Source organism: Hesperophylax consimilis, chromosome 21 (assembly GCF_061612785.1).
Source record: "Hesperophylax consimilis isolate HC1 chromosome 21, BYU_Hcon_1.0, whole genome shotgun sequence".
NCBI classification, from domain to species: Eukaryota; Metazoa; Arthropoda; class Insecta; order Trichoptera; family Limnephilidae; genus Hesperophylax; species Hesperophylax consimilis.
The window spans coordinates 649,442-668,927 of NC_142856.1; the positions used below are offsets into that span (position 1 = coordinate 649,442).

At 39.6% G+C, this 19,486-nt stretch overlaps 1 protein-coding gene across 1 annotated transcript in view; it reads right to left on the reverse strand.

Moving 5' to 3' along the window:
• LOC149413463 (uncharacterized) overlaps positions 1-19,486 on the reverse strand; it is a 189,300-nt gene that overhangs the window by 11,638 nt on the left and 158,176 nt on the right. The window contains exons 4-13 of the mRNA XM_089644735.1: positions 14,979-15,365; positions 12,003-12,130; positions 6,919-7,167; positions 5,672-5,940; positions 3,129-4,865; positions 2,770-3,004; positions 2,094-2,264; positions 1,519-1,696; positions 1,007-1,148; positions 175-303 (exon numbers count right to left, since the gene is read on the reverse strand). Coding sequence (XP_089500861.1) covers positions 175-303; positions 1,007-1,148; positions 1,519-1,696; positions 2,094-2,264; positions 2,770-3,004; positions 3,129-4,865; positions 5,672-5,940; positions 6,919-7,167; positions 12,003-12,130; positions 14,979-15,365 — 3,625 coding nt within the window. The remainder of the gene's footprint in view (positions 1-174; positions 304-1,006; positions 1,149-1,518; positions 1,697-2,093; positions 2,265-2,769; positions 3,005-3,128; positions 4,866-5,671; positions 5,941-6,918; positions 7,168-12,002; positions 12,131-14,978; positions 15,366-19,486) is intronic.

Below are 19,486 nucleotides of genomic sequence, written 5' to 3' on the forward strand. Positions count from 1 at the left end.
CAGACAATGTGTATGTCCTCAACCTGTTTGATTTTCATAATGATGGTGAAACACAATTCTGCATTATGGAATTTATGCAGAGAATTGTTAGAGTTGTGTTCTTCTTTATTCCATTAATGTAAATGTATCAATCGTAACAAAGTATGACAGGGCAAATTCTGGTCAGAAACTTACAGGAACATTGTGGGGTGGAGGTGTTCTCCAGATTGTCCTGGTAGATGTACTTCACCCCGAGGGTCTTGCAATAGGCCATCAGGTGGATGGGGTCCACGTCCGATAGTCCATCTCTTATTGTCACGGCACCTGAACAAATACAGTATTAGTTAGTCACTTATTATTTTGAATTAGTTTCAATGACAAAGTTTGTACATGATGTAGGTAGTATAATAATGTATTTTGAGTTGTCCTACATTGTCTTCATAATGTTTGTAAGTTGAATATCACTTTGTTCTCTCAACCATGTTTTTACTTTTGTTTTAAATATATTCATTTCCGTTATATTTTTTGTTTGCTTTGGTAGAGTTATTCTCTGTCCAAAAGATGTATTCAAACTTTATAATTAATTTATATGGACCTGAAAATTGTGAAAAGTAGTGTTACTTTTCAGTGATTTTAATTTATTTATTTTTACTTTTATATTTAGGATATTTAGCAACAGAATTGACATAATATTAACTTTTTGGTATTTTGTAACAGAAACACCAAAAAGGTAGCAAAATGTTGTGTTTTTATCAAATGCCGTGAAGTTAGCTGCGTTACATTTTATGGCTATTCGAGCTCGTCATAACTATAAAAGAAATATTTTGATTTATAATATTATTTTTTATTTAAAAATTCGCAGATTGCGCGTTATTCTCATGAAAATGGCAATATTTGCGTTATTCTCATAAAAATGGCAATATTCGCATTTTTCACAAAAAATTACGAATTTCGCTTTAAAATTCGCATTACCACAGAAGCAAATTTTTGAGGTGTCTACAAATTTATAAAAGAAGTATGTAGTTACCGATGGTAAAGTGTACACCCTTGGCGCGAGCGTAGAACTGGTACTGGTGCAGCGTGTGCAGGAGACTGAGAGAATGCGCACCCCCCGACAGGCACACCAGCACTCGATCCTGGTGGCGGATCATGCCAAACTCTTGCATCGCCTAAACAAACAAACATATCATTTTTATAATCGATTAAAATGTATTATTTTATGTATCAATTAACACTAGTTGCTACCCTTCATAGAAAAGTCGCTAATGAGATTGCTGGGCATGTACTAAGAATGCTTCCAGAGAGAAGAGTTGAGAAAAGCAACTCCAGAAGCTGTGCGATGAAAGGCTACGCTTACCATAGACGAAGGCCGCTGAAATAGCGCAGGGCAGGGCTTACGTTTTGGAATTTGATTTGAGGAACAAGGGAAAGAAGATCTATAGTGAACTTCATTGAAGGGACTGATCTACTGTCAAAAGAAAAGGCTTCGAGCTTACAGGACTTAAGTAGACTGTCTAATACAAATAGTAAGTAAATTACCTCGACCGTGCCTTTCCACACGCTCTTGGGCGGGCAGTGCCACTTGCCGTCCTCATCGAAAACGCAGTCCCCCGGGAAGTCCGAGTCGCTGCTGCTGCCCGAGCTGAGGCGGCTGCGGCACGTGTCACCTGCGGCCCCGCTCAGCGACACGGGAGTGCAGCACGATAGCGATGAACACCTGGAATAGACAAAGATACATAAGTGATTATTTTTCTTCATATGCTGAGGTTGTCCAGCCATTTGGAGTCACTCAGCGTTCATCACAGATGTTCCAATTGTCATCCGTAGTTTGTATTTGTCCAGATGCACACAATTCAATCCTTTAGGCCCCATCATATACGCATAGCAACTCTGAATCCCACATCTTCAGAGGGAAATAAAACCCAATGGCAGTTTAATAGTCCGGGAGAGTATTCTGAGTGAAGCAGACTTTTGCCTTCAGTCCAAATAATAATATTTAATATTTGGCTAATTTATATAGCGCCGTTGTTGTGAAAAATCACCTCAGGGTTAGTGATTATCATAAATCTCTCTGTTATTCATTAGTTTTTAAATCAAAGTAAACATTATTGTACCTGGCATAGTCCTCGGAAGAGACAGTGTTGTGGCTGGACTTCTTGGAGCTGAATGAGTCGTATCCGCTGGACTTCCTCGACTCGCTGGAGTCCACCGAGCTGGCTGTAGAGGCTCGACTTGTTCTCTGGGAACTCGGGCTGTCTCCCGATGCGGAGTAAGAAGATCTGGAACTAAAACAATAGATCAGAATCAGTGGTCGTATTGTCTATAAAGCCGATTTTTTAAAATGCAACTGAAATGATGAGCTCCGATATCATTTACGCGGCTTTAATAAATGGATTTTCAAATAATATGCAACTTTATTCAACGTGCAATGTTAAAATTCAATCATGAGATAGAATATTTTAAATATGCACGTGAAAAAATAAGACAAGCCACCATATTGCAAGTTCCATGCAAACTAAAATCTCAAGCGAAGCAAGAAGTTAAATTAGTTCACCTCCTTTTGATGTCATCACCAATAGGAAATTGGCTCTCATCATCAACAGATTTGCACTCGTACCAGTCACGGAAGTTACGAAGCAATGAGTTGCGACATCCTCCATATTTGGTATTGTCTAAATCGTATCAACATAGCAAAACCAGTAATAGACAAAATATTACGTTTTGTTCCATAGACCCTCAAAAAAATAAAGATAAAAGTCAATTAAAGCGAGCATGAACTAATTATTTTACCTTTCTTTCTTGCCGTCACAATCCTTATGTAGCTGGAAGTCAAGTCTGCAATTTGACAGTTTCTTCTCTGGAGTTTCATTAATTCTGGAGCAACATGTCCTGTACTCATCTGAACACACAGGAACCCCCTCTATTATATCTGGAACTTCGCTCTTCTCCTGTCTAGACTGGTTCTTGCGTCCGTGGCTTCTTTTACGTCGATAGCATGTTGAATCGGAACTTGGACGCCTTTTCACTGAAAAAGACATTTCTGGTTCATCAATATTATAAATGCAAGATGCTTCTGGTTGCTCAGAAAACAACATAAACTAAAAGCTCGAGTATTCAGAGAGTTTTATGAAGAGTATTGTCTTGCTAACCTGCTTCGCTGCAACCTTGATCATGGTCCACAAATGACATATTGATTCCACTGTCTTGCGAACTGACCGAGTTGTTATGGTACCACACCCTATTCTTGCAGTACAACTGTTGGCATTCGCTTTCGGTGCAGGAGTTATCGTCGTCCGACAGCTTGTGAGTGCTGATGGACTTGGGGATGGGCAAGGATGGCAAGATGGTGCTGCTCAGGACCTGAATAATCGTATCAGGGCTTGAAGTGTCGCTTGAATTGAATGACAGACTTCCAGCGCCAGGAACGTCAAGTGGAAGACTATCGGGTGAATGCTGCGGCGAGGTGCCACAATCTGTTTGTCCGATTGATTGTAGGGCCCGAAAAAAAACGGGGCTCTCCTTTTCGCCATCTGCCGTTTCCATTATCGGGGAACTCAACATCTTATCCGACATCAAGATCACTGGACTTGTCGGAGACTTCTTTAGAGTCTTTTTCACTGGGCGGAGATCATCAAGACTCGATGGTGGAGTTGACTTCACTCGCTGAATCACCGATTCCGAGCCAGAGCGATATCTCTTTCTTACCATTTCCGGTGGAGAGTTTTTCCTCGAGCCATTCGGGGACGATAAATAGAAGTGGACCCCGGTGGTGTTAATTTCCGGAGAAATCATTTCATCCACTTGGTTAACCATTTCCCTGATTTCGTGCTTTACTTCACTGGCCATCTCTCTGGAAACGCCCATCAAGTACTCGGCTACGTCCGAAATGGAAACGGAATTGGAATCTAGGCTTTGGCTAGAGACATTATTAGGATTGCGACAGAAGTTGTTCCTGTTGGATATTTCAATATTTTCCGAGTTTTCAAGGACATCTTCTACTTTTGAGATCACTTCTCTTATTTCAGACTTAATTTCTATGGCTATTTCTTTGGTCATTTCTTTAACGTAGGCTTGCAAGTCCTCAGACGTGTGAGAAGCTACCGAGGCTGTGGGAGAGATCCTCCCCCCTTGGCTGCAGTCAGAGTTGGACCCGTGTTCCTTATGGGTGTACATTATATTGGAAGACGACGGAGAATTGATGAAGTCGTCCAAAGACTGCAGATCTGTTTGACTACTGCAGTTGCATGTTTCCAGTGTTCTCATGTACGAGTTGTTCATTCCGAGGCTCAATCTTGTCTGAGGAATCAAAGGGAGGGACCCATCACTATCACCCAGACTGTGGCATCTCGCCCTAGACAATCTGCTCTCGCTTCTAATTAATTTATTAATAGGGGCATTGTACGCTCCGGGGGTGATTTCTTCTCCCACTGCAAAGTGAACAGGAGGAGGAGTGACTCTATCCACCCGGATGGCTTCTGGTCGGATCAATAATGGTTCCATTATGCTTGATTCCCTTGATAAAGACCTGAAGTTTGAATTATAGTTGGAGAATGCAGCAAACTCTGAGGAATCGATTGCCGACAGGCTAAAGTGCCTCGGGGAAGAGCTGGGAACTGGGGAGCTGCCACCAGAACTGACACTCTTCCTTCCCGAGTTGAACATGGCAGGATCGAATGGTACAACGTGTTTAACATTTGCCGAGTTTCCTAGTAGAAGTTCTTGGGCCTCCATTGGCAGCATGTACCACCTTAAGTAGTCAGCTCTTGCGTTGAATTTAAAGTCTGTTTCTCTCAAGGGATATCTCTGGGCGGACTTCCTTGCACTGTTGAAGAGGTTGCGAGCAGTTTGCAGGCATTCATAATACGTCTGAGGGAATGTGCCGGGTCCTGTAATCAGAGATGAACATTTTTCAAAATTTAACAATCTTCATAAGTTTGTGAGGAATTAAACATGCTATTTTCATTTGTTGGTGAGTGGGTACGTAAGTATTTAAAAATATTGAATATAATTATGAATTAATAATTCTTTATTCAAAATGTGTATTTGTTTTGTTCAAACGTTTGACAAATGCGTAGATGTATTAATAGAGTGAAGATACGTTTCTGAGACACAATTCGTGGTTTCACTTATCTAGGTCCAATGGACATACTTTTTAGCTAAATGCAATAATATTAGTATTATCAATCCTACAATAATTATAACATGCGATAATTTTTCAAGGGTCTGCACTAAATATAATCAGTATCCAGATAAAACAGAACAGTGACACAACAGAACATGATAAAAAGAATAGGTTAGGTTGGGTTAGGTTAGATTGGTTTATGTTAGGTTCGGTTAGGTTAAGTTTGTTATTTTTCTTCGATGTTCTGCTTTGTCATAGAACTGACCATTTAAAATAAAATTCAGAATGTCTTTGCCCTGTGGTGGACAGGCGGAATTAAATTAAATTCATTACGACCATAGATTCATACAAATTTACAGTTTTATTTCGAGATTGATGAAACTTCGCACACATTACCTTCAAAACAAGAGGAAGGTCAAGTGTGTCATAGGGTTTTGAAAAAGTACGCATAAAACACGGGAAATGCCGGGGACTTGAGCTAATACAAAGTAAACATAAAGTACAAAGGGTATATCTTATAGGTACATTCCATTTCTGAATGCTGTCGTTATCAGAGGTATCACAACTTACCAGAAGAAGGTTTCTCGTTGAAGCTCATCTTAGCGTCGGCGTAATTGATGGAGAGTAGAGACTTCTTGGCGAGCAGATTGGAGTGCGTGCGGTGACTCCAGCGCCCCGTCTCCGGGTCCACCATGTACTGCGGCAGAATCTTCCAGGCCTCGGTGGCCACCATCTTCAGCGCCTCCAGCACGAAGGCCAGCTCACTGTCGGACACAAAGTACGGCAGGGAGATGCGACAGAAACCCGGCCGGAGGTGCTCGTTCACCGAGTTTGCTGATCTGGAAGATAACAATGAATTCATACAAACTATTTAGGAAAGAACTGATTGGTATATAGAACTCTCTCGAATGAATATTGCGAATGTGCCATAGTCTCAGTGAGCAGTTGGAACTCTTGTGCAGTATTCACATGGGGACAGAGCAATCAATTCTCGGACTGATCTGCCAATCAGTCTGGGGTGAGAAACAGTGATCAGATGTCACGAGGGAATGCTGTCCTTGTGCTACTGGTATCTCAATGTTACTCTGAAGAATTTCCGCCATAGATTCATTCGGGACCGGTGCACAGAAGGGAAATATGCCAAACAGCGCCCAATATCAGCCTCAACCACCACAACACAGGCATATGTCTAGCTTGGTGGTCTAAAAATTCTTAATGACTGTAATAAACAATGCACTGAATTAAGAAAATTAAAAAAATATTTTCTGGCCAAGTCTTGATCTATCCCCAGCATGTCCCCATTGCAGTCTGCGCTGCCTGCACCCCAAACACGTCGCTGACAAGGTTGGCATTTTTCAGATGAGAATGTATCGCTTCTACAACTCATTGCAATGTTCAACAGCATGGCTCCCTCCTACAACATGGGTGTCTTCAACACTCAGGAACACTTATTCATCTAATTCCAGAAGATGACCTTCTACATGGAGTTAGAGCAAGAAAAAAAATGTAGTTTTGAAACACGAATCATTTAAAAACACACTTTTTAGAACAGACTGCCCGAGTCACTAAACGGTGTTACATAAAGTACATACGCTTTTTTTTACATTAGCTCCACACAGGACACCCTGAGGAAATAATTTCGCTTAGGGAATATGTCATCTGTGTGGAGGGTAATTTAAGGAGGTGACGGAGGAAGGTGGGTAGGAATCAGAAGTTCAATATGTCCAGGAGTGATATACGTATGAATCCATCCCTTCCACCACAGTGCAAAGCAATGAGTATAGAGTCGGGCTGGAGAGATTCAAATTAATTCTTACCCTTCATCCCTCAACAACTTGGCGTATTCCCTGGCCAAATCTTCGTCTATCCCCAGCATATCTCCATTGCAGTCTGCGCTGCTGGCCTGCACCCCGAACACGTCGCTGAGAACGGCGCACACAAAGTTGTGGTGCAGAAAGGCGCCACGCGGGTGTCTGACCAGCAGCGGGAAGATGGGCACACGCCTCTTGTTATCGCCGCAAAGAAGGATCAGCTCGGGAGTGTTGCGGATGTGGGCGAGGACTTGTCTACAAAAACACAATAAAATATTAATGAAATCTAATTTTGCAGATTGAAAAAAAATTTTTTAACAAGCAGGGAAAAACTCTTAACAAGCAGGGAAACTGGAGAACCCAAAAATTATTGTAATAATACACTGTGTCCGAAAACTCGTAATACAAACAGGGAAACTAGAGAACCAAAAAAAAAAAAATTAAACTTTTTACTAGTAAGGAAGTTGAATAAAAATATTTTGACTTGTGAAAAATATGTTTATGTCGAACAAAAAACTCCCATTCTGAAAATACATAAGTACATAATTCTATATTTTTACTCTCAGAATTAATAAATCGTTCTTGAAAAGTGATTTAAAAGCTATACTCTACAAACGCTCCCAAGATTGGGTAAGTTTTTAGATTCTCACGGCCAAAAGCATTTTTGTTGTTTGTTTTTGGGGTGTTATGCCGTGTTGCGCTAACTCCTTCTTTAGCCGACGTTTCGGACAGCATTGCAGTGTTACACATCTTCGGATCTACCGGATCTGCCCTGATGATGGACACTGCAACGCTGTCCGAAACGTCGGCTAAAGAAGGAGTTAGCGCAACACGGCATAACACCTCAAAAACAAACAACAAAAAAGCTCCCAAGATTGGTCGAACGAAATCTGACGTCCAATGTACTCCGTGTTAAGTTTGCACCTAAGATTTTAATTTTTTTTATTTATAGAGCGGAGTCGGTTTACATGTAATTCCCGTGAACACTTAGGCCATAGAGCCACTGTGGTATCTCCCATTTTATTATTACCTTTACCATTACCATTACCTCATTCCTTGTAATGATCCGTCTATGCAGGTTTAAAGGTTTAGGTATCTGTACCTCCTGGACATGGCCGCATTTGTGATTGTCCTTCCCCTTTACTGTTTTATATTTGATGTGAGTATCCGTACTCCGGCCTTTGTCTGTTGATTTTTCCTAAGCTAGTGATAGCGACCTTCGGGTGGCATATCTACAAACCCTAACTAAATCCCTCGACCGCTGTATGGAGTATACAGTAGACGAGATCTAGAGAGTTATTTCGCAATAATGCTCATTTTTTAATAGGACTTCCCCTATATGAACGAGTCATTGATGCATATGTTTTGTGGTAATCCAGTTCCATATAATTAGAGTGGGTGATCTCTTTACCATTAAAATTGTTAAAACTTTTCTCATAAATCCGTGCGTCTAACTTCCTCTTGTTCCCTACAGGACGTCTAACCCTAATATTGTAATCGCTACTCATATGTTATAATATTTCCGACCTTAACCGCTTCTGTGCCAAGAGCGAGATATCTCGCATTCTTGGCCGTGCCCAGCTGGGCCTGCTGCCAGCCATAGAAAAATAGCCAGTTTACTCGCTCTTCTTTGAGCCTCTGTATCATACAAATGTCCCCTTTTTTTAAATATGTTTATCTAAGTGAAGGGAAGCAAAAACGTCGAATATTGAATAAATTTGGTAAGTCATTTAAATATCCTTTCAAGGTGTAATGTTTTTAATTTATAAAAATAAGATTTAAAAATGATTTATTTTGATTAAAAATTCACGGCCTGCTGTGCACATCTACACTTCTACCTACTGGCATTTAAAAGGTTAAATAGAATCCGAGAACATGGAATAGTTTCATTATTGCATAAATTAGTGAAGTATTGAACTGACATGCATAGGGTATCGGGTTTCGGGGATTTCCTGCCATCTCAACTCTGGGGTCGTTTCCGCCTTTTCTGATATGTGTTATTTTTGTTATCAAACACTTAGGGGGTATTTCACTATCTCTGATTATGTTCTGACTAAGCACTAATCCGCGGATTAGTCATTTTTTCGATTTCACTATATCTGAATAACGCTAACGCTCGGGTTAAAGTTCGATTTGACTAATCAGTGCTCGAACCTCACGTTAGGCGCTATTCCTCGAATCAAAGATGGCGTCAAAACATTCCGAGTTTGACAGCGGAGAAGTGAGTTGAATTTTGTTGAATGAATTTGAATGCTTGTATGATCCATCCTGAATTATTTGATTGTATTCAAAATAAGAAACAATGTATTAATTCGACACGAATCTATCTAAAATGACCTGATAATCAACATAACATAACCAAAAAAATGCACACTTTGCGGTGTGCGGACTGTGACGCATGACAGCCGTGGCAGTAGATGGAGTAACTGCAAACATTTTGCGATGTTGCCAGACTATTTCGAGTGTTATCTATCCGGAAGCTCGGAAACAATGGTGAAACGATCGCCGTTGAATAACGAAGTTATTCTGATCTTTAAAGCCAGCCAACGGATAGCTAGTCAGATATTTAGCCCGACATAGTGAAATACCCCCTTAATCTTATTACGTAGTTTTGTATTTGTATAATATGATATGAGATGATTTTAGTGGTTGTATTTTAAGTTTTATCGATGGTTGTGACTGTCATCTTCGTAAGTGTCCATTAATACACACAATTATTGTAAAACATGTTAATATAATGCAATTTTATATAATAATATGTCAGAGAACAGATTGCATCTACCATTTTTGGTAAAAACTTCCTGGAGCATCAATAAATTGCATCATAACGCTCATGTTTTTAGACATTGGTACGAATAATAATTAGCATTATCTCCAGACATTCTAGAAGGTTTTGTTAAATTTAAATCGGTAACATTAAAGTTATTCGCTCACAACACAACTCAAACGACAGCGCGACCTCGACTAAAATCACCAAATCCCAAAATTAATGTTTTTGTAAAAATGAATAAGTAGAAACTAATTTCGAATTTACGTAAGAGCGATGGTTTAACCCCGCTGGCGAGTACACCTCAAACTGCAGCACCGTTTCAGCCTGTGAGCTACGTAGTTTATTCTGTGCAACATATCCCCCATGTACTAACCTTGTAATGTGCTCCTGCTTGCTAGAGATGGTTTGTTGTCCAACTGCCTCCTTCAGCTGCATGACTAGTCCTGCCCTGACGGCTTCCACTGCGTCACATTCCTGCACAAACTGCAGCACCGTTTCAGCCTGTGAGCTACGTAGTTTATTCTGTGCAACATATCCCCCATGTACTAACCTTGTAGTGTGCTCCTGCTTGCTAGAGATGGTTTGTTGTCCAACTGCCTCCTTCAGCTGCATGACTAGTCCTGCCCTGACGGCTTCCACTGCGTCACATTCCTGCACAAACTGCAGCACCGTTTCAGCCTGTGAGCTACGTAGTTTATTCTGTGCAACATATCCCCCATGTACTAACCTTGTAATGTGCTCCTGCTTGCTAGAGATGGTTTGTTGTCCAACTGCCTCCTTCAGCTGCATGACTAGTCCTGCCCTGACGGCTTCCACTGCGTCACATTCCTGCACAAACTGCAGCACCGTTTCAGCCTGTGAGCTACGTAGTTTATTCTGTGCAACATATCCCCCATGTACTAACCTTGTAATGTGCTCCTGCTTGCTAGAGATGGTTTGTTGTCCGACTGCCTCCTTCAGCTGCATGACTAGTCCTGCCCTGACGGCTTCCACTGCGTCACATTCCTGCACAAACTGCAGCACCGTTTCAGCCTGTGAGCTACGTAGTTTATTCTGTGCAACATATCCCCCATGTACTAACCTTGTAGTGTGCTCCTGCTTGCTAGAGATGGTTTGTTGTCCAACTGCCTCCTTCAGCTGCATGACTAGTCCTGCCCTGACGGCTTCCACTGCGTCACATTCCTGCACAAACTGCAGCACCGTTTCAGCCTGTGAGCTACGTAGTTTATTCTGTGCAACATATCCCCCATGTACTAACCTTGTAATGTGCTCCTGCTTGCTAGAGATGGTTTGTTGTCCGACTGCCTCCTTCAGCTGCATGACTAGTCCTGCCCTGACGGCTTCCACTGCGTCACATTCCTGCACAAACTGCAGCACCGTTTCAGCCTGTGAGCTACGTAGTTTATTCTGTGCAACATATCCCCCATGTACTAACCTTGTAATGTGCTCCTGCTTGCTAGAGATGGTTTGTTGTCCGACTGCCTCCTTCAGCTGCATGACTAGTCCTGCCCTGACGGCTTCCACTGCGTCACATTCCTGCACAAACTGCAACACCGTTTCAGCCTGTGAGCTACGTAGTTTATTCTGTGCAACATATCCCCCATGTACTAACCTTGTAATGTGCTCCTGCTTGCTAGAGATGGTTTGTTGTCCGACTGCCTCCTTCAGCTGCATGACTAGTCCTGCCCTGACGGCTTCCACTGCGTCACATTCCTGCACAAACTGCAGCACCGTTTCAGCCTGTGAGCTACGTAGTTTATTCTGTGCAACATATCCCCCATGTACTAACCTTGTAATGTGCTCCTGCTTGCTAGAGATGGTTTGTTGTCCGACTGCCTCCTTCAGCTGCATGACTAGTCCTGCCCTGACGGCTTCCACTGCGTCACATTCCTGCACAAACTGCAACACCGTTTCAGCCTGTGAGCTACGTAGTTTATTCTGTGCAACATATCCCCCATGTACTAACCTTGTAATGTGCTCCTGCTTGCTAGAGATGGTTTGTTGTCCGACTGCCTCCTTCAGCTGCATGACTAGTCCTGCCCTGACGGCTTCCACTGCGTCACATTCCTGCACAAACTGCAACACCGTTTCAGCCTGTGAGCTACGTAGTTTATTCTGTGCAACATATCCCCCATGTACTAACCTTGTAATGTGCTCCTGCTTGCTAGAGATGGTTTGTTGTCCGACTGCCTCCTTCAGCTGCATGACTAGTCCTGCCCTGACGGCTTCCACTGCGTCACATTCCTGCACAAACTGCAGCACCGTTTCAGCCTGTGAGCTACGTAGTTTATTCTGTGCAACATATCCCCCATGTACTAACCTTGTAATGTGCTCCTGCTTGCTAGAGATGGTTTGTTGTCCGACTGCCTCCTTCAGCTGCATGACTAGTCCTGCCCTGACGGCTTCCACTGCGTCACATTCCTGCACAAACTGCAACACCGTTTCAGCCTGTGAGCTACGTAGTTTATTCTGTGCAACATATCCCCCATGTACTAACCTTGTAATGTGCTCCTGCTTGCTAGAGATGGTTTGTTGTCCGACTGCCTCCTTCAGCTGCATGACTAGTCCTGCCCTGACGGCTTCCACTGCGTCACATTCCTACACAAAACAACACATTACTTAACTACTGCAAGAAGTAGTGCAAGTTGGGATTTCGACTCCTATAATACGGACATCGGCATAGTTTTTTTAAATCTGTTAAAATTTTATTTATTTATTTATACATACGAGTATTAGGAATAAAAATAAAAAAATAAATAAAAAAATAAAAATTATATACCTATATGGGGTTTATAAACATGTGATAATATGTACATACTAATAACATAGTATGCGGGAAACTGGGGATTCTATATCACATAGAGAATTTAAACACTTATACTGGAGATATTCTTAGTCTTTTCCTCCTCAGGCAAATATTATTATCCGGCAACTGGTAACTCATAGTATTACGAGCGTGAAACGGGGGAATGTATATCACATAGAGAATTTAAACACTTATACTGGAGATATTCTCAGTCTTTTCCTCTTCAGGCAAATATTATTATCCGGCAACTGGCAACTCGTAGTATTACGAGCGGGAAACTGGTGAATCTACATCACATAGAGAATTTAAAAAAAAATTATTTCTCGGTCTACGCCTTGAAGCATTTTAAAAGACCTTAAAAAGCTGATATGAACCCCCCAGCGACCGATTTTTTTTTTTCAAATTTAACATAAAGAAATTACTATTTCGGACTCAATTTACTCGAAAACTAAACATCGAAAAAATTTATTCAACAGTGTATACGCTTTTACTACGAGTTTCTGAACACCGTGTATATTTTTAATATTTCTGAGGAAAGCCGATTCTCTATAGCTAAACTTGGAACAATTCCTGGCTCTAATCCTTTAGATTTTAGAATTCCTATCTCTGACGTCATCCCAATTCTTAAATCCAACATGATTCGCACCTGGGAAGAAAATTGGACTAATACTAAAACCCGAACTGGTGCTTTTTATGCTGGAATACAAAATCATATTCCAAGTAAACCTTGGTTCCACAACAAGAAAAAATCCAAAAGATTTATATCCTGTATCTCGAGAATGAGAATTGGTCATTGCTCCATTGCAACCCATTTGTTTAAAATCCGGGTCCTAGATAGTCCACTCTGCCAGTGCGGCATGGAAAATGAGACTCTTGATCATGTTTTCTTTAATTGTTATAATCATTCATCTTTCAAAGGCATTTATCGTTCACTTATAAAAATCACCCACCAATCTCCCCTTAGTAATCCTTATTTACTTTCTCTCAACAATTCTCGCATTTTCTCAGTTCTATACAAGTTCATAGACTTGAATGACTTCAATATTTGAGATTTCCTATTCCCGTATAGATTCCCCATAAAATTATAACCATCTCCCTTAACTTTAACGGCACATAGCACTCTTTTTAGGGTGAATTGCCTAATACAAAAAAAATATATATATATTTCTGAGTTCGTTAGAAGGTATTTCTACCTGCCTCTACTATCAATATATTCGCAAAAGTACAGTATGTTTTCAAAATACGAGTAGGTATTACTTAATAAAAAAATAAATTACAAAAATACACTTTTACGACCATGGTGCTTTGGAGCAACAGAGTTCCATCTGTTTTTTCTTGTTAAATACAATGGTATTAGCATAAAACGGTCTTAAACATAATAATAATTTAATTACAATATGTTCTGCATATTTGTCGTTATTTATTAATGTCGAAATTTACTAATAAATTTCTTATTAATTAAATATTTAAATATCGTTTTATTATCAGAATCACACAATTATTGGAAGATGTAACTTTGTTGACCCAGTGGTTGATCAGTAAGTACAACACAAATGAAACCATGTAAATATTGTATCTTTGGCAGATAGAACTATGTTGCACATACAATAATTTTCAAATGAAACTTTGTTGTTCCAAAAAATAAAAATAAGTTCAATTATTGAAGACAATATTAGCGATTCTTAAACGAAAATCTGAAACAGAAAAAGATACGGTCACATCTAGGACTCGAAGCCAGGACCCTTGTCTTGCCGAGGCACCGCTCTACCACTGAGCTAATGGGACCCTATTTCCCATCCTATCTAAAAAAAGATAGTTGCCAATGAAAATGTGAGGTGAGAAAATGAAGGCAATGTCGGGTTCTTATTTGAAGTATGGTACAGTTAAATATGACCGAAGGAGATAGGGTCCCATTAGCTCAGTTGGTAGAGCGGTGCCCCGGCAAGACAAGGGTCCTGGGTTCGAGTCCTAGATGTGACCGTATCTTTTTCTGATTTTTCTGTTTCAGATTTTCGTTTAAGAATCGCTAATATTGTCTTCAATAATTAAATATTACAATTTGATGTTTTACTCTCTAAGATATTCCAAAAAAAAAAAAAAAGTTATTGAAAATAGAATTATGTTAGTTGCCCGTAAAATGCAAAATAAACCTCGCTGCTCTAAAAACTAAATATCAAGTAAACCAAACATTGTTGCAAAATTATCTGCAAACTTAAATAGAACTTTGACATATTTTAGATAGGGTTTTGAAAAGGAGAAAAAAAACTAAGAATTTCGATGTAAAAAAGTCAATTTTGGCCTTGTTGTTCCAAGTGCACGGATCTTGCAAAACGGGTTCTAATTAAACTATGTTTTATAAAGTGGAAAACAACAAAATAAATCTGTATTGCAAGAAAAAGGATTGGCCATGCTAAAAGTATAATAAATAATGGAAAATTAAAGGATACCAACTTGTTGAAATAGCAGTCAAAACTATTAGCTCGTGCTTACCTTTAAATCTTCATCAAAAGAGCCATTATTCAACAGGGACTTCTTCACAATCAGCACGCTCGGGGCTTGCATGCCCCCAGCCAGTCGCCCACACGAGAAGATAGCCGCATCCTTCTGCACCATGCGGCTGTCCTCCAGTCCTGGCAGGTCGGGGTTCATGTCCAGGGTGCACCCTGACCCGGCCACCGTCTGGTTCCAGATGGCCAGCGCCCCGTACTGGTGCAGGATGAGGGTGGCGGCCACCGTATCCACCAGGACCCCCGTCACCTTGGACGCCGTGGCGAAGCAGCCAATGAGCCGCAGCCCGCAGGCGGAGTGAACTTGCAGTTTGGTCTCCAGGTCGTTCAGGTCGATAAAGCCTTCGCGTGTTTCTGATATGTAGATTATCTAAAAAAATAGAAGAATAATTAATAAAAAATCTGATTGATCAAAGATGAGTAGTGCAGAGAGGGTAGACGCCAATCAACTCAAAGACTTATAAATTAATAATATTCACTCAATTGATATTTTCCATTCCATTTATTGAATATCGGTTTTAGAAAAAGCTGAAATAGTTTTTATAAAAACATTTTAAAATTTGACTTTCTTGATTTAGTATCATGGCGTGTTTTGCGTTACACAAACATTAAAGATAGGTATGAATGTTTGCAATAAATAATAAAGCCATATTCTGTATATTACATATTGTTTTCTTATAAGATTTATCAAAATATAATATGTTTTCAAAAAAAAATCAGCAGTTTTGAAAAAAATTATTGTTCAAAAAATCGTGGTTGCCTTAAAAATCATTCCTGAACTGAAAAAAAATCATACAAATGGCTCGTTGGATGTGTATAATATAACATTGTGAAATAAATAACTTTTGTAGTTATTACAGTTTGATTTTTTACATTAGCTCCACACAGGAGGCTCTGAGAATAAAAATTTCTTCAGGGCCTATATCATCTTTGGGGATGCTGTGTGGAGGGTATTTTTAAAGAAAGGAACGAAATGAAGTTCTGGGAAGGAAAAGGTTAGAGGTGTGGGTAGGAATCTGAGGGTCAGTGGGTCCATCCCTCCCACTGCGGTGCAAGGCGATGGATCGAGAGAGTCCTGCTGGAGAGGTCAAAAGGTATCCCCCAACAAGTCCCTCGCGATCCAGCCCGCCCCGCAGAGTTGGTGGGTAGAAGCATCCGCCGCCAAGACCTGGACAACCTCACCCCATGAACCGGGCACCCTTGCAGTCACCAAGCAGTACCCATTCCCGCCTCCCAAATTATAGAATAAGTTTTATAGTTGTCACAGTTGTGTTTATGTAGATGTCACAGTTTTGCTTTCGTAGAGATGTTACTACTCTTTACTTTCTATTTATTTTCTGCAGTAATTTTTGTTTATACGAAAACATGAATTTAATATTTAGATATTTTTTAGAAACCATGTTGATTAAGGTACGTACGTCGTACAGTTGACAAAATTAGCGCAAAACCTGTTTATAAGAGCAGAAGAGAGTAAGTACGTAGAAGTCCAATAGCACTTGACACTTATAACCGCCTCCCAGTGAAGTGCCACTTGACGACTTGACTCCAGTCGAGTTGAGGGTAGATCGAGCCTGCCCTGTAATTTCCCTGAGATGAGAATTGAATAAAACCGCTGACACTGATTGAGAACGAGAGGAGGCGGTGAAACGAATCAAGTATTAGGCTGATTTTAATAATGTGTTATTGACAGATTTATCCAACATCGCAATGCGAGAAACAAGTTCTATTGATGCACTGAACAGACAATCTCTAGAAGTGTGAACTACACCGATTGGAAAGAAAATTCATGTCGCCTATGTCGATAGGCCAATGAAATTGAATGTCTGTTCAAGAACGAATTTCGTTGTTTGAAATTATTTTGGCAAAGACGATGATTACCGTGAAATCACTATTTTCTATTGACCTTTACAAGGAATCGGTTTGCATTATGAATACCAAAAAAAATTATGTTCACAAATTGAAGCTTTTTCTATCGTTTCGCTTGAGTAAAATTAAAATAAAATTGTTAGTTACAGTTAAAAAATATAAGCGTAAACTAATAAAAAAATAATGAGAAATGTGTGAATACATATAATAAACAAATTATTAAAAATACAATATTATGGCTAAGATGATTATCTGTGACAGTTTCCCTTGATTGATTTTTTTCTATCCTATAAAATTAATCGCAAAATAAATAAAAAATTATTTTATGCTAAAATCAAGCGTTTGTAGACTCCGTTTGCCAAGCGATTGTCATGCCTATTACCTGTATTCGTGGTGATATAAGGCACACTTAGAATATACAAATTTGTGACTTGTGTATTCCTCTCCACTTCTATTGGTTTATTATCACAAGCCATGTAGGTTCTTATCAAAAACATGGGGTTTTACTTAACCTACCTGTTCTGAAAGGGGGACTTACCCTAAACGAGTTTTGGTGCAAATTTACTTCTCATACTTAAAAATTTAGGTAATCCCACAATAATTCAAGTTGTAGTTAGTACCTACCTAATAGTTGAATTAAGTCAAATGGGTAAACTAAGGACGGGTTGTTTCGGAGAATTTGAACAATTCATCAAATTTCAACATTCATTTACGTGTTCTGTGAAAGTCCTATTCAAGTTCTGTTATTATATCATTATAGACTAGTTGCTTGACAAAACTGAAATAATAACAAATCTTGAAAAAATCTTTCACAGAACTTGAAAAATAACTTTGAAATTTGAAGAATTGTTCAAATTCTCCGAAACAACCTGTCCTAAGTGACCTCATTCACGGAAAGGTTCATTTGAATTAACGAAAGCTTATTTACAAATCGTCGAAATATATGTAAGTACCTGCTCTCTGTCGATGGTGAAACCTATGGAACTATAATATCCATACTCTTAGGTGCAAACCCCATAAAACATTGTGAGGAAATCCTATTTTAAAATAATACGAAAATATTACAAAACTTTTACCACTTTCCGAAAGGGTTCGGAAAAGTGTCGTACTTATAGAATTAGTAGTGAGTACCCCAATCCACAAAAAAAATTACCTTATGATGCTATCGGGCGCCAAAATACAAAATCAATTTAAATTTATGTTGTAATGTGCCTAATCTTCTACATAATTCAAAGCCATTAAGTACTATGTACCTACCCAGAAAATAAGATAGAACTTCTGAAAACATTCGTGATTTCCAATGAATAATAATACAGTTGAATGAGGTCGCGGACCTCGATCAATTCATTGAAATCCCGAAATTCTTAGAAAAACAAACAACATATCATTACTCTATGTTGTCTGCCACAATCGTCGAAGCGTGGAACAGCCCTAAAAGGTCAAAAACACCCTCGGGCACAACTACAACATCCCACTTAGATTCGCAGTCTGTGCGGTGTTCGTCAACCTTTGAACCTAATGATGACCCAACTCTGTGAAGTTTTGGTAAGGTCAAAGAGAGGTCGCACCATTGAAATGTTGGCGACCTTTGCGCATTGTGCTTTATAAACAGGAGTTCAACATTTTAACAAGAGTTTCGTGGTGAATTTTATTCAACACATACGAAAAGTTTCCAAATTTGACATCGAATTTATCGACAGCTACCTAAACATACTAGATTGTAACATGTCACGTGAAATTCAAATATAAATTACAAGGGTAGGGGGTTAATGTAAAAATATTATCAATCTGAGCACCTGTTATGAATGCATATTGACACTTTGCAGTCATTTTCTGGATTCAAGAACCTATTTTAAAAAATAGTTCGCTCGTTAGTTCCTCTTTTGGCTGCCTTCAAAGTTAAGTGTTGATATACTCAGCTTGATAGCTGTACTTTGATAACGGACAGATCCTCCGTTTTTTGCACGAATTCTAATCATCATAAAATAAAATGATAGTTTTCAAACTACAGGGTTAATAAATAAAATGAAGACAATGACCAATATGTTCGTTCCGATGAAACCAACACCTAAATGCCTGCTGTATAAATATAGAAACAAGTGCTTATGGTAATGTGCAATGCTTGCGTTCTGCGCTACCAGAACCACGCTGCCCAGATAATTGGATCGCAATGCAATTCTCGTCTCCTCTGCCTAAGGTTTTGTTTACCTATATGAAATGTTTTTTTTAATTCTCTTTCCGGTGCAGGCCTTATTATGGCACAGAATATTGATTCAGCGTAATATATCTGGCTCTGAAAATAGGAGGAAAGTGGAAAAATACTAGTAGAGGCTCACAAAGAATGAATGCATGTTTAGCCCAAAATATAACAATAAATGCGGACAGCGAACCCTGGAGTACAACGTGCCGTAAATATTCAACATAATTGTGAATTACCAACTAGATTCAGATATTTCTACAAATGCTGTAAACATGGCTCCAATTCAATGTACAGCATGATGATTTAGCATAATAATATTTGCATTAATTTCATTAGACTCTGTCAATAATAATAATCTGTGCATTTATAGTTAGTTCCTTGTATTACCAGCGTAATTAAACATTCTGACAAACTGCTTAATTGCA